This window comes from Drosophila teissieri, chromosome 3L (assembly GCF_016746235.2).
Source record: "Drosophila teissieri strain GT53w chromosome 3L, Prin_Dtei_1.1, whole genome shotgun sequence".
In the NCBI taxonomy this organism is placed as follows: Eukaryota; Metazoa; Arthropoda; class Insecta; order Diptera; family Drosophilidae; genus Drosophila; species Drosophila teissieri.
The window spans coordinates 17,925,226-17,938,780 of record NC_053031.1 but is presented as its reverse complement, the minus strand read 5'-3'; the positions used below and the strand labels follow the sequence as shown (position 1 = coordinate 17,938,780).

The following is a 13,555-nucleotide window of genomic DNA, read 5'->3' as shown; positions in this document are numbered from 1 at the left end:
GTCGGAAAGGGCAAAGGGGAAAACCACTCCCCGAGAAGAGTGCACACTCTCGGCCGACGATCAGCCGATGCCAATTAATTTATCAAAGTCAGTGCAGCCGGGAAAGTGCCATGCCCAAGACAAGGCCACTGGGAATTAAACGACAATGAACGATCCCCATTCACTGGGTTATTAATACGGCACACTCTACGATTTCGAAGATCATCGGGGAATCGATTCCGGAAGCGGCTGCAGTTGCCGTCCACATTTCTTTCTTCCGATACTTGCCTTTCTTCTCGGGCCCTTTCAGGTAGACTCATTTGACTTTTATTAATTACAACTAGATTTTTATTTATAACCAACAAATTGTTTACAATTTATCAAATTGGCTTAGTGATGCATATATGTACACCTTTATTTGTTAGATACATAATTCTCAGCATTTCGATGTTTCCCGTTCAGAGACAATCGCTGTATTTGAGCTTCTGCCATCCAGCCCGTTGCCGCTTCATTTCCCTGTAGCTGTTGGGCAGTCCGTAGAAGAAGTATATGGAAAGTCCTAGGCGAGTGGAGAACCGATTAGTTTACGGATTTGGGGGTATCTTGGGCATGCACTTAGTTTTGACACTTATAATACCGCTTTGCATAATACTTTTACGACTAGTTTTGAGTAAGCTTATGATAGCATGCGAGCTAATTTATGTGGCGCTGTGAGGTATGAGGTGTAAGTCTGGGAATCAGAATTATATATTTCATAATTAGACATTCCCTATATACTCAGGTTATATAGTTTTACTTTATCGATACATTTTCTTTAAATGGTAATATTTGTATGTATTTTACTTTAGCATTTTTATTGTAGGTTTCTTAACTTTTTAAATTTGGTGACTTTATGACTTTCGTTCTTTATACAAATGACAGCTCGACTAGTTCGATATGCTGAACTGTATGCTGAACTGTAATGAATAGTGAACTTATTTTAGAACATAAAAAAGAAGTCATGAATTGTCTTTTACCAAATTAAGCTACCTGACGACTTGCTAGAACTCCTTTCCATTTAATTTGTATTTAAAAGTCTTCAAAGGACCCCCAGGCTTACCCTCACAACGCACACTGCACTTATTATCTAGGATGGCTAGCAATCCGTTCTAACTACCGACTAGTAACTACCGCTATGCTAAATATGTACAGGACCAGCTGCATTTGCATTCCGCTCCACATGCTGGACCTAACTACTTTTAACTGGGGGGTAAAATGGCACCCTCTTTGGTTTCACCAGGGGCTATTGGGTTGGAATGGGTTGGCATGGGTTGGGATGGGTTGGCATGGGGGAGCGTAATGCACAGGTACGTAGGGAACCCCTCAGCTCTCGACCTCGGCCTCCTCCACTTCGATGTAGGTGGACTGCGGACGTTGGCGACGCACCAAGTCCGGATGTTGTTGGGTTCGGTGTGAGGGACCCCGCTGCAATATGGCCTCCAATTTGGCTTTGAATGGCAACGGCTCTGGCTCCGGTTGCTCGCCAGGATCCGGACGCGTCTCCGTCTGCGATTCCGGTCGCAACAGCGCCGGATTCTTGGCATCCACGATATGCTGGCGATTCAAACTGGGTCGCTGTTTGCGTAAACTAATGCTGTTGATGGTCTTGTACAGAACCGGATCGAATTTAGGTGGACGCGGTATGTTGCCACCACCCGCCGCTGCAACTGGAGCTCCAACTGTAGCTGCAACTGGAGCCGCAATAGGAACTGCACCGGGAACTGGGTCCTTTGAGGGGCTTCCTGTCGTGGTGGGCACTTCGGTGGGGACCTCATCAGCATTACCAGTCTCATTACGCTCGATTTTCAGCTCACTGATGGCCTTGAGCATTAGGCGACGCACATCGGTCTCACTTTTCGATTGCTTTAGCGGCGGCCTTGCTTGGGGCTCCTCCTCCTTCTGCTGCTCCTGCTCGTCCTGCTCCTCGCCATCCACGTCCTCGGACCTCTTGGCCACCACCTTCACCTGGTGGGCATTGGCATTCATAATGATGTGGCTTAATCGGTCTTTAAACTTGGCCGAATGCAGCGGATCCTCAATGGTGGAGGCCTGGGATGTGAGGGAAGTGTGTGAGCCCAGGCGCTGGAGAACAAACACAGGCTCGGCAGCCTCAGAATCATTTACAGGTTCCGCTTGCTCCTCCAATTCATCACCTTTCACCGGAGGCACCTCTTTGGCCTTGAGTTCCTCCAACTGTTCATAGAAAGCCTCGCTATTGAACAACTCCTCCAGCATTCGATGGGCGACCAGTTTGCATTCATCGTATCTACTCAATTTAAGGGTAATCTCACTGTGGACTTCATCATCATCGCTGCTGCTGTGAACGGTGGCCACAATCACGGTTTCTATAACACTGGGATACATTTCGGAGTCCAGGCTGAAATGCCGCTCGAAAATCATCTGCTGTTGGAGCTCCAGCTCCTGTTGGCTTTGCTGCGTATCCTCGGCATCGAGGACATCGTCCAGCATGGCGATTACCGACTGTTCGTCCTCCCGCGATGGAGCTTCTGGGTTGGAGCCCAACGTGGCAGTGGAGTTCTCACTCTTGGTATCCTCCACATAGAACACCTTTCCGTTGGCATTCTTTATTTCGATTAAGTCGTCGCCCACATCACTTAGGTTCTGAATGCGATCCAAGCTGCTGCTCGAACTCTTCTTCAGCTGCGTTTCTAGGGTCAGGACACTCTCCTTGGATATGCAATGATACTCCTGCTCCCGACTTTCCTGCAATCCTTTTAGAGCCTTGTAGAAGGCCCATCTCTCCGGGTTTCTCTTCTCCGGATTCTTACAATCGTATAAATACCAGCATGCAAGGAAAACGGGTATACCTAGGACATTTAAGTTAGTTCAAAGGTGCAACATGCATTACATTCTACCACATGCAAAAGGACTTTAATGTGGAGTGCGACTCACCCACAATCATCCAAACCCCAAATCGAATCCACGTCCAGGAATCCAGTTGAAGCATTAGATAGATATTGATGAAGATACTGATGGCAGGAACGACCGGTACAAAGGGAACTCTGAACAATCTGCGACGAGCTTCTCTGGGCTGGAGGCAAATCAGAAGGATCACCAGAAACATTAGCAAGACCAACACAACCAGGAGTGTCAAGGCCCAGACTTCCTTGGAGGCGATCAAAGGATGTGCCTGCATAATTAGCACTCCTACACCCAAGGCAATTACGCCTGCATAGTAGAAAAAGGGGTATTATAAGCTAAAATAATGCAATTGAAGGTAATATATTAAGTACTCACAAAACAACGTAGAGAGCACTCCCACAATCCTTGAGGATATTGCGTTGGGCTCCTGGACTCGATGAACATTAAAGAGTTGCGTGCATACTGCACCGAATGTGAATCGCTCTGAGCTCGAGGTCAAAGAAGTGGTTTCCGAGGCTCTGACTTCCCTCTGTCCTGGATTCTCGTCCACCTCACAGTAGTCCATGTACCGCAGAAGCATTATGGATATGGCCACAACGCTGTAGGCCAACAAAGTGCCGATTGAGAGCAGGCTGACCAGCTGCGACAAATCAAAGAGGCCGGCAATTGCGGCGGTAAAAAGAGCCGCCACAATGGATCCAGTGACTGGAACTCGGAATCTGGGGCTCACTTTGCCCAGAAATTTGAACAAAAGTCCATCCTGGGCCATCGAGTACATAACCCTGGGCAGTGGAAACAGTGCTCCAAAGAGACTGGCCAGCAAGCCCACCAAGCCACCCACGGTGACAATCCACATGGCCACCGGCCAACCCACATACTCGAAGGCATATGGCAGTGGTGCGTTGACATCTTGGATATAGTACGGCAGCATCAACGTGAGTACAGTGGACACTCCGAAGTAGCACAAAAAGATAATCAGCAGCGAGAGCAGAATCGATTTCGGGATGTTTTTGCGAGGATTGCGAACCTCTTCTCCCGTCGTGGCGATGCAATCGAATCCCACAAAGCCAAAAAAGCAGGTGGCTGCTCCTCGGAGAGTGCCTTCAAATCCAAAGGGGAAAAAGCCCCCTTCTCCGATGGTAGAATTCGCACTCACAGTACTCGGATCCACCGTCCAGTTGGAAAAGTCGGCTGGAGAGATAAGAAGAAAGAACATCAATTAATTTAACAACAAAATCGGGAATCAGCGGTTTTGTTTGCTTTATTATGTTGCTAGAACATTCTTTAAATTCCAAGAACTTGATTTCTGTAGTTTAATTTTGAGTGATACTTATAACTATGTAAGTTGATAATAATAACATATGTTTAAGTTAAATTATATGATTTCCAATTAGGTGAACCCAGTGGAAATATATTTCACTTAATACACAAAACTTACTATTACTTTTTTATGGTTTATTAATTTGTCAGCAATTGAAACTATATTTACCTTTTATAGCGCCAGCGATTATGACGAATCCCAGAATAAATATATTTAAGCACGTCACAAAGTTGTTTGCCATAGTCGATGTCTCCACACCAAAGGCCAGTGCAACTGAAATATTTAAAATTATTCTCTATACAAATATTTAAATTTATTGTTGCTCTCACCGCCAAAAACCACCACAAGGCCAAAGGCCAGAAAGTCAAAGTAGCTGCCCAAGAAACTGACATTCATAGGAGCAACCTCGGCAAAAGTGTTCTTCAAGGTATCATTCAGTAAGGAGTCCAGGTACAGGCTGATTCCCCTACAAACGCTGGCCGTGCCAATGACGTATTCCAGAATGAGATTCCATCCAATGACAAAAGCTACGAATTCCCCGATGCAGACATAGCTATATACATAGGCCGATCCTGCCTTGGGAACTCGAGCACCGAATTCCGCATAGCAAACTCCTATGGGAAAACGTGAAAATTAATATAGGGATATGTGCAGCTAGAAATTAAATTGTTTAATGCAAGGTTATATACAAAACGAAACACTTAACCTCATAAATTACAATAAATTGTGATTGTGGGGAAGTGTATTCAGATAAGCTGATTCAGATAATATTTAAATTCGTTTAAGTCTGAATATAGAAATCCAACATTCACTTTATAGGAGTTTAACTTTAGTCCACGTCGAACTCACCTGCCAGCAGAGATGCCAGTGCCGCGATGGCAAACGATAGCATCACCGAGGGACCCGCCTGATCCTTGGCTATCTGTCCGGCCAGCACATAGACCCCGGCTCCCAAGGTCGACCCCACGCCCAGGGCCGTGAGGTCCCACAGACCCAAGACTCGGTTCAGCTTCGAATCCCCCTCGCTGCCATCTGCTTGGAGATTCTTGCGCCGGGTGAGAACCTTCCAGGGCGAGAAGTGGCGCACCATTTCTCAGTAGCTATCTCTGTCGTTTGGCGGAAAGTTCAGTAAACCCTGGAATTCTGGAAAGAAGAAAATTAGCTGGGTCTGTTTCAGAGGTTTAGACAAGATCATAATGCACTTCGATCCGCCTATTGTCTTATCTTGTGACGCCGTTTGATTGTATAATGCAAATAATGGGGCTCAAAATGTAATCGTAAATGGCGGGGCCATTGTGAGCCTGAACTCGAGTGTTCCATTTAGAATTCAGTATAGGTAATATATATGCATAGGTTGGGAGTGCTATGTGCGAAGGTTTTTTGGAGTGGAGAAGTCTAAATGGAAAGTTTTCGAAGGCGCCTTTCATTAGAAAGTTTGAAAGGGAATCGGTTATTGGTGGAAATAGTTAAATCTGTGTATCCATTTTATACAGTCTTCAGAAAATATCTCTACAAATAATGATGCGAGATGCATAATTTCTTTATAACGCAGTTTCTACGGAGACATTCATCATCGTATTACAGCCCATTAAGGTGTGCAAACAAAACTCGCATGTTTTTGAGAATCAACCCAAGTCCTCACTGCATCCGCTATAAATCATTCATTATTATATTTTTTATGTTACTAAGAGGTGACTAACCAAAGCACCCACACCTTTTCCACACTTTGATAAGAATCAGATGCTCAAGTTTTACGTAGAATATCTTGTGCAGCTCTGTTTGCCTTTCTATTATTAACTTTATAATTCGTTTGCTCTGCCCTAAACGAAGATAATTAAGTGGGTCTAGGTGAGTTTGCCGGACTTGTCGAATGCAAAGTTATGCTGGGTTTATATAATTCTGGTAAACTTGATTCCACACTCACCGACTTTGAAAAACACTCCTGTCCGCACTTGTATTCGATTCCAATTGCAGTTGTTGCTCCAATGCACTCTAAGCTAATATTGTCGCCCCGCCTTTGTCTGTTTCTTATTAATGAATTGGATGTCTATTATTACTTTCCTCGCACTCAAAACAATAGAAATCGGACAACAAGACTGTGACCGACATACTTGGCGATCTGGGAGCGTCTGTCTGCAGGCTGTTGGTGTCGTATTACAGCCGCGAATTCTTCGCACACTCCTCCTAAGATAAGACCACCAGGCCGGCGAGCCGAACTCGAGTCTCCTCCGCCGCCCGAGGAGAGTGACTGCTGGCCATGGACGAGGGGAGCGGGGTACACGGCGAGAAAAACGTATCTGAAATTGTAGGGGTAAAAATATATTGTTCGTTCGAAGCAGCTCTTGCTGAAATGTAAGCGTAAACTGAACTATTAGTCATAAATTATAATTTTATAAAATATATAAAAAATAAAATATAATAATAAAATCCATTTCTTTAAATTTCTATTGAAAACTGTTTCAATTTTAAAATAATGATATCTAAAACTATTTTCAAACCTTCCTTAAACAATATGTATAGCTATAATAGGATTATTTTTATCATCATACAATATAAATAATCCAGTTTAAGAGCTCTTAAAAATGTAATTAATATAATTAGAAATCCAATTTGTATGCAAGCCATAAAAAACTGCCTTTTTTATCTCATTTCTTAACCCTAAATAAAATAGGGTGTTATAATTTAAAAACGAAAAACAACCATATTTAAATTTCAGTGCAAATAAGGTCAATGGAAACATAATAAGTATTTTATATTAATAGTTGAGCTATAAATAAATTGAATGAAAGAACCGCTTACGCTTTGAAATCGACTCGGAGAATCCCAATCTTCAATAGGCAAGATTTCTCTCAGTGCACACCCGAAGTTGGCTGATAAGAGACGAAGGCGACTTCAAGTAGTCCGGATTTGGTGGAGATAAGGCGCTCGTCGGGGGATCGGAGGGTTTCGAGATGATCTCGGTTGTAATTAGAGCGAATACAAAAAAATTAGCAGGTGTGCGAGCGGGAGGGGCGTGGGTGCGAGGGAGAGGGGCTGAGTCACACTGTGTGACGTCGCATTTGCTGGTTTTGTTTTTGATGTTGCTGCTGTGATATTGCTGCTGCTGTAGTTGTTGTTTGGTTGTTGTTCTCCGACTTTCGGTTTTATGATCTTGCGATAGCGAAACAACAGATTTTTGTTCACTGCTTTTTTTGCTTTGTTTTTGTTGTTGCCGCCACTACAACAAGGCAATTCCAGAATTTTGTTATTTATGTTGTTTCAGATAACACCGTTTGTATTCACGTTTTCGCTTCATTTCCGATCTGCCGGTTTTTTGGCTTTAGATTCCGAGCTCTCGTACTTTTCTCCCGCTCGGGCTGCTATCTCTTTCTCGCGCCGTATCGCTGTCTCTCTCGCACTGGCACACAGCGCGCGCTTGTTGACGGTTTCGGTGTATGGCGTTAACTGAAAGTGTAAGATAATATGCGGGCCCTATATACGCCGCGGAGAGCGCTACGAGAACTGGCCGTCTATATAGTGGAATGCAGCAGTAATATCGCACAGACGAACACAATATAAATGCTTTCTGCTCGTCTTCGCACTGCTATTGTTTCCATGTTGTTTTGGTCTAGATGTTGCTATATGCTGTTTGCTGTTTTTATTGTCGTTAGCTGTCGAGTGTCAATTTTTCAATTCGAAAAAGCGGTTAAGTCGGTTGATAAGCTCCGCTTATTCAATGGTTCTGGTATTTTGACTTTCTCCAAGTTTATTTGATACAATCAAAACTGCATTCGATTAGTAGAACCCACCTTGTGTGCCTTATCTCCCTGAAATCTACAATTACGTAAGCTCAGGCCATATAAGAAGGTGAATGAATGGCTGGATTTCGTAACTGCAGATATGATTTGCTGATACCAGATAAGCCGATTAAACAAATCTGGTTTGCTTGCATTGCTCAGGTGTAAATATTCTCCGTATAAATGGGTCTGTTTGACCGCTTATTAATTCCAGTGACTCTTATTTGTGTAGTCCATACTTTTACCCACTAATTCTTGGCACCATATGAAATTCGTTTGCAGGCGAATGCAAGCGTTACCAGCTGTTTAATTATCTATCAACTGATTAGAAACATTGTTAAACCGAACCCAATTTTTATTAAGTTTATTATCACGTGCGTGTGGCTCATTTTTCCGCTTTTGTATCTGGTACTTGACAGTATAAGGTTCACGTCCAACTGAATCACAAGACAAATGTCATTAAAACTCATATTTTTTCAAAATACATGCTAAAAATGTATTAAATATTTTGTAATATACGCTTTTATTTTAGTTTTTGACATCTATCACTTATATTTATTGAGTCAAGCTATGGTATTTAATAGATATTTTCCAATTACGGCAGGATGTGATATCAACGAACCGACCATTAGAACATCAGCAGAAATTGGCCGATAAGATACTCGCTCTTCACACTTTCCGCGCTGGAGTGGGAAAATCACAGCATTGCCGCTCGGGCTATTCACAATGTTTGCCGGGGTATTAAAATTTTACTGCACCTTCTTGATGCCGCCAGACAAACAGATATTCCCCATACGAGTATGTGGGCAAACATATATGGGAAGGAGCCGGAGGAACAGGAGCAGACTTCATCACATGTGCGGGCAAATTGGCCTTTGTGGGTTGTTGTCTGTTGGGCTGGCGGCAAATATAAATGATCTAATTTAAATAATTACGCCCACAAAATGTGACGCGCCTACCAAATTGCCTTCGTTTAATGCTTGAGTGGGAAAATTACCCCCGAGCCAAACCGAAGACTAGAACTAATTTCAAAGTTGGCTTTGCTTATGGCCTCACAAAGTGTTTCCCCTTCCCATTTCCATTTCCATTCCAATTGCCACTGCCATTGCCATTGCCAAGTCGATTTCCCAGCCGTTCGGCATTATTAAAGTTTTCCAATTGACAATTCTCGAGTATGACTGTCTCTTACACCGCTGAGGTGGCAACATGCAGCCATTTTGGCTGCTTCTGGAAGCTTTTGATGAGGTGAGCCATCTCCGATTGGCCCACTGCCATAGTTACTGAAATATCTGATAATGCGGCAGATGGCGCGCGAGTATCTACAAGATAATATGGGTGGATCTCCTGGCATTCCTGTGCTGCTTCTACTTCACGGCTGTGATATATCGCTATGCTCTCAGGGACGTCGATAAGCCGTAAGTAATTCATTGATTTCCTTATGATCTTAGAATTTTAGATTATTATTAAGTACATCTAAATAAACCCACTTTAAGAAAGTTACTATTTGTATAACCTCCAACCCCCTAGTATTTTCGAGGACATTGTGATGTACTGCCACAGCTATAGCAACCTGATTCCGCTCTCCTTCGTGCTGGGCTTCTATGTGGGCATCATCATAGAACGCTGGTGGAACCAGTACATCACGGTTCCTTGGCCAGATCCTCTGGCGGTATATGTGAGTGCCCTGGTCCGCGGGCAAGATGAACACGGTCGTCTGATGAGACGCACGATTATGAGATATGTGTGCTTGGCATTGACCATGGTGCTTTCCATGATATCGCCAGTTATCAAGCGTCGTTTTCCAACCTACGATCAGTTGATTGAGGTGGGTCTGCTGAACGCCAATGAGGCAAATATTATGAAGGCAATGGATGTCAAGTTTCCAAAGCACCCCAAGTACTGGATGCCCATCGTTTGGGCGGCCAGTATTGTAACAAGAGCTCGGAAGGAAGGTAGAATATGGGATGACTTCTCACTGAAGTCCATGATTGATGAGCTCAATAAGTTCCGCGCTGGATGCAATATGCTCATCCACTACGACACAATCTCAGTGCCACTGGTCTACACACAGGTTAGCTCACCATTCCATTCTGCCCCTTTATACTGTAGATTATCCAAAACGCAATATTTTTCCAGGTCGTAACCCTGGCCGTCTACTCGTACTTCGTGGCCGCCATATTTGGCCACCAGTGGATCGACCGGGATATCAAGCACTACAATAATGTAGTTAGTTATTACTTTCCGCTGTTCAGCACCTTGGAGTTTTTCTTTTTTATGGGCTGGCTGAAGGTGGCCGAGACCTTGATTTGTCCTTTTGGCGACGACGACGACGACTTCGAACTGAACTGGCTGATCGATCGGAACCTGCAAGTCAGTTACCTGATAGTTGATGAGATGCACAATGATCATCCGCAGTTGGTGAGGGACCAGTACTGGGACGAGGTCTTTCCCGCAGAGTTGCCCTATGCGGTGGAGTCCGAAAGGGCCGAGCATCCGGAAGCCTCCACCGCCCGGTTGGGCATCCCGAAAGTCAACACCGCGACATTGACGAAGAGCGAGGTGAGTTTGGAACACGACTTCACCGACTTCGACGATGAGGATGAATACAACCCGGAAGTAACTATCCGATTCGCACGCCGTGAGTTCACATGGAGCAAGAGTTCGGTGTCGGTGTCGTATTCCTTGGACCAGAGTAGGGATACCCTCGACTCGAAGATCGGAGAGGAGATGGAGGACGAGGTGGATGCAAGGACTCTAAACTCGAGCAGCAAGGACGACTTTGAGCGGCTCAAGGAGAAGCGGGAAAGGGAGCGTGTGAACCGGCAGATTCAACAAGCCGCCCTCGCCATGGAGCTGCTCAAAGGGGAACTTGGTTCGAATGGAGACTCGGCAGGATCTAGTCGGACTAATGTCCCGCGGAAGAATTCCGAGGTCCAGACCGACAGAAGCTACATCAGTCAAAGACGCCCGGATGAGGACAAGGACAGTAAAAAGAGCAGTGATGACTCCGAAAAATAATAAATTGTGATTTTAATAATTCTAGTCCTGCTTTTCTGTTTTATTTGGAGGGGGGTCCTTGCTGCTCGACGGATCCTGCTGAGCCCCGTCCCCGGCCTCCTGATTCTCGGACAGAGCTTCATCGGAGGGAGGGCGGAGAACCGTGATCGTATAGGGGGCACCGGAAGTATCGTGGCGCAGGTGGGTACTTTGCATATCCAGAAATCGGTGCCGAATGCGTTCCCTTCGCTCGCGACGACGCTGCTCAATTAGCTCGTTGAAATCGACTGAATAAATTTAAATAAATTAATTAATAAATTTGGAAAAGAATACGAAATATACTTGTGGATTGCGATGGCTTATGTGAGCTGTTGGCGTCATCCTGTGGCAAATCAAATTTGTTCTCACTGAAGCTCACTCGCGAGGGCCCATCCTCCATTTGGATGGAGTCCGAGTAGCTGCCAGTGGCAGATGGTCTTCCCAGTAAGTTTTGTCGGAAGTTGTACCGCGATCGGGTACTAAGAGTAGACGTTGCAGATCCATGGCGTTTTTGGAGCTGGAAATCAGGGAATTAGCCTATTCATAAGTGGGAATACAGGAGAGAAACTTTACTTTTGATTGTGATTCCATGTAGGCCGTGGAAGCTTCTGGAGGATTTTGACGCATACTTGGCTGAGCGTATGGCATTTCATTGGGAAAGACCTCTTCCCAGTACTGGTCCTTAACGAGTTCCGGATGCTCCTGGTGCATCTCATCCACAATGCAATAAGCCACGGTGATATTCCGATCTATTATCCAGTTGAGCTGCAGTGAAACAAAGCATTAAACTACAAGTTTGAGTATGAAAACAATTTTAAACCAGTTGGATATAATAGTAAATCCAAGGTAAATAATCACTATTACCTCAAAGTCGTCATCATCCTCTCCGAAAGGATTTATCAGCGTCTCGGCCACCTTGAGCCAACCCATGTAAAAGAAGAACTGAAGAACGGTCAGGATCGGAAACCACCTCCTAATCCTGATACCCTCCTCGTCGGCATGTTTTTCGTTCCACTGCTGCCCGAGGATGCTGAACAGGAAGAAGGAGTAGGTGGCCACGGTGACCACTTGGGTGTAGACCAGTGGAACACTAATCCAATCGTAGTAGAGCAAGAAGCCACAATTCCCGCGAAACTGGTTCAACTCATCGATGATCGTCTTGACGGCGTAGTCATCCCGGATCTTGTTCTCCCTCCGCGCCCTCATCACAATGCTAGCCGCCCAAACGATGGGCATCCAGTGCTTCGGATAACTGGGGAAGGCCTGGTCCATGGCCTCAATGATTTTCTTTTCGTTCTCCAGCAGAAAGCCAGCCTCAATGATGTGGTTGTAGGTGGGGAATCGGCGCTTGACACGCGGCGATATCATGGTGAAGACTATCACCTGGCACAGGCACACATATCTTAGGATGGTTCGCCTCATGACCCTGGCTCTATCGTCGGAGCCATGGATACTGGTGCTAATCAAAATGGCAATTCCATCTGGCCAAGGAATGGTGGTGTACTGGTCCCACCACCGGTTCATCACAATTCGCACGAAAAATCCCAAAACGAACGATAACGGAATGAGGGTACCATTCTTCTCGCAGTACGATATAATGGCCTCAAAGAACCTGTGGCAAAGCTTGTTATTTTTAAGCAGAATACAAACAAATGCTCACCGTTTGCCCTCTTCGTTCACCAACAGACGATATGTAACTGCCAGCAAACAGTACAATCCGAAAAATACCATGAGGTCCAACCATACTAACTTGTAAATACTGCCGCGCCATCTTTGGAATAGGCTTTATTTTGAAGCATAAAAAGGGGAGGGAATGTATTGAGGACTAACCTGACCAGCAGCCCCAAGAAATTGCTGACAACACTCGAGGTACTCACACGTGAGGTGTAGGTCACAGTCATGATGAAGAACTCTTTTTGATTGAATGTCAGACGGGACATATATTTTAATTAACAATGACAGTAAAAGCGAGGCCTTACTTCAAATAATTGTTCTTTGCATTGGGGGAAAAGCAGCACCGTTGTATTTATCTTTCCCCTTCAGCAATGTTTGAGATGTATTATTCAATATTATTATATTCTGGAGGAAAATTTAATAAAGACAAAAAACCTGTCGCAAAATAATTCGAGTGACATGATTAAAAAGGTAATAGCGCAACATCGGTGGCATGTATTTATTTTTCACACACAAAAAATATTCACTGTCCTTAAAGTATTCCATATGTAATTTTATTTATGCTCGAAACCATTTCCATTTTATTTTCTTTTGTACCGCGCAATGGTCACTAATGCAGGTGTATTGAACAGGTTGGAGTTTGAGTTTGGTGAATGGAGATACTCTTTCAATAATCAGTAGTGTACTTTATATGGCAACTAGTTTAGTTTCCCAAATGCAGAATATGGGCAGACTGCACAAGATTAACTAATGAGTATCAAACAGTCGGAACGACGTTCTCAGTTATTCCCTAGCGTGTTCCATTTACCCTTTTGTGGCCTCCCGCTGAAACTTCGCATCGAATTCA

The 13,555-nt window shown here is 44.5% G+C and overlaps 3 protein-coding genes across 6 annotated transcripts; 1 reads left to right on the top strand and 2 right to left on the bottom strand.

Annotated features, from left to right (window-relative positions):
- Positions 1-304: 304 nt before the first annotated feature.
- LOC122617264 (cationic amino acid transporter 2) lies at positions 305-7,653 on the bottom strand. 3 transcript variants are annotated; one of them, XR_006325939.1, is made up of 9 exons: positions 7,022-7,653; positions 6,147-6,519; positions 5,072-5,365; positions 4,552-4,836; positions 4,391-4,495; positions 3,277-4,092; positions 2,932-3,207; positions 823-2,846; positions 305-538 (listed from the first exon to the last, which is right to left on the bottom strand). XR_006325939.1 is itself a non-coding variant. In XM_043793033.1 (8 exons), exons 3-8 carry the CDS (start codon positions 5,310-5,312, stop codon positions 1,342-1,344), a joined length of 3,228 nt encoding a protein of 1,075 aa, XP_043648968.1. In that variant the 5' UTR covers positions 5,313-5,365; positions 6,147-6,519; positions 7,022-7,653; the 3' UTR covers positions 305-1,341. The 3 variants fall into 3 exon arrangements, 2 of the variants coding, with proteins under 2 accessions (XP_043648968.1, XP_043648969.1); XM_043793033.1 differs by having other exon boundaries at positions 305-2,846; XM_043793034.1 differs by lacking the exon at positions 823-2,846.
- A 1,442-nt stretch (positions 7,654-9,095) lies between these two features.
- LOC122616550 (bestrophin-4) lies at positions 9,096-11,031 on the top strand. 2 transcript variants are annotated; one of them, XM_043792042.1, is made up of 4 exons: positions 9,096-9,243; positions 9,303-9,413; positions 9,526-10,069; positions 10,135-11,031. In XM_043792042.1, the coding sequence occupies exons 1-4, from the start codon at positions 9,173-9,175 to the stop codon at positions 11,014-11,016; spliced, it is 1,608 nt and encodes a 535-aa protein (XP_043647977.1). In that variant the 5' UTR covers positions 9,096-9,172; the 3' UTR covers positions 11,017-11,031. The 2 variants fall into 2 exon arrangements, with proteins under 2 accessions (XP_043647977.1, XP_043647976.1); XM_043792041.1 differs by having other exon boundaries at positions 9,496-10,069.
- Positions 11,005-13,006, bottom strand: LOC122616551 (bestrophin-4). Its single transcript, XM_043792043.1, has 6 exons — positions 12,865-13,006; positions 12,695-12,805; positions 11,899-12,646; positions 11,608-11,799; positions 11,338-11,551; positions 11,005-11,282 (listed from the first exon to the last, which is right to left on the bottom strand). Exons 1-6 carry the CDS (start codon positions 12,972-12,974, stop codon positions 11,038-11,040), a joined length of 1,620 nt encoding a protein of 539 aa, XP_043647978.1. The 5' UTR covers positions 12,975-13,006; the 3' UTR covers positions 11,005-11,037.
- Positions 13,007-13,555: the final 549 nt, after the last annotated feature.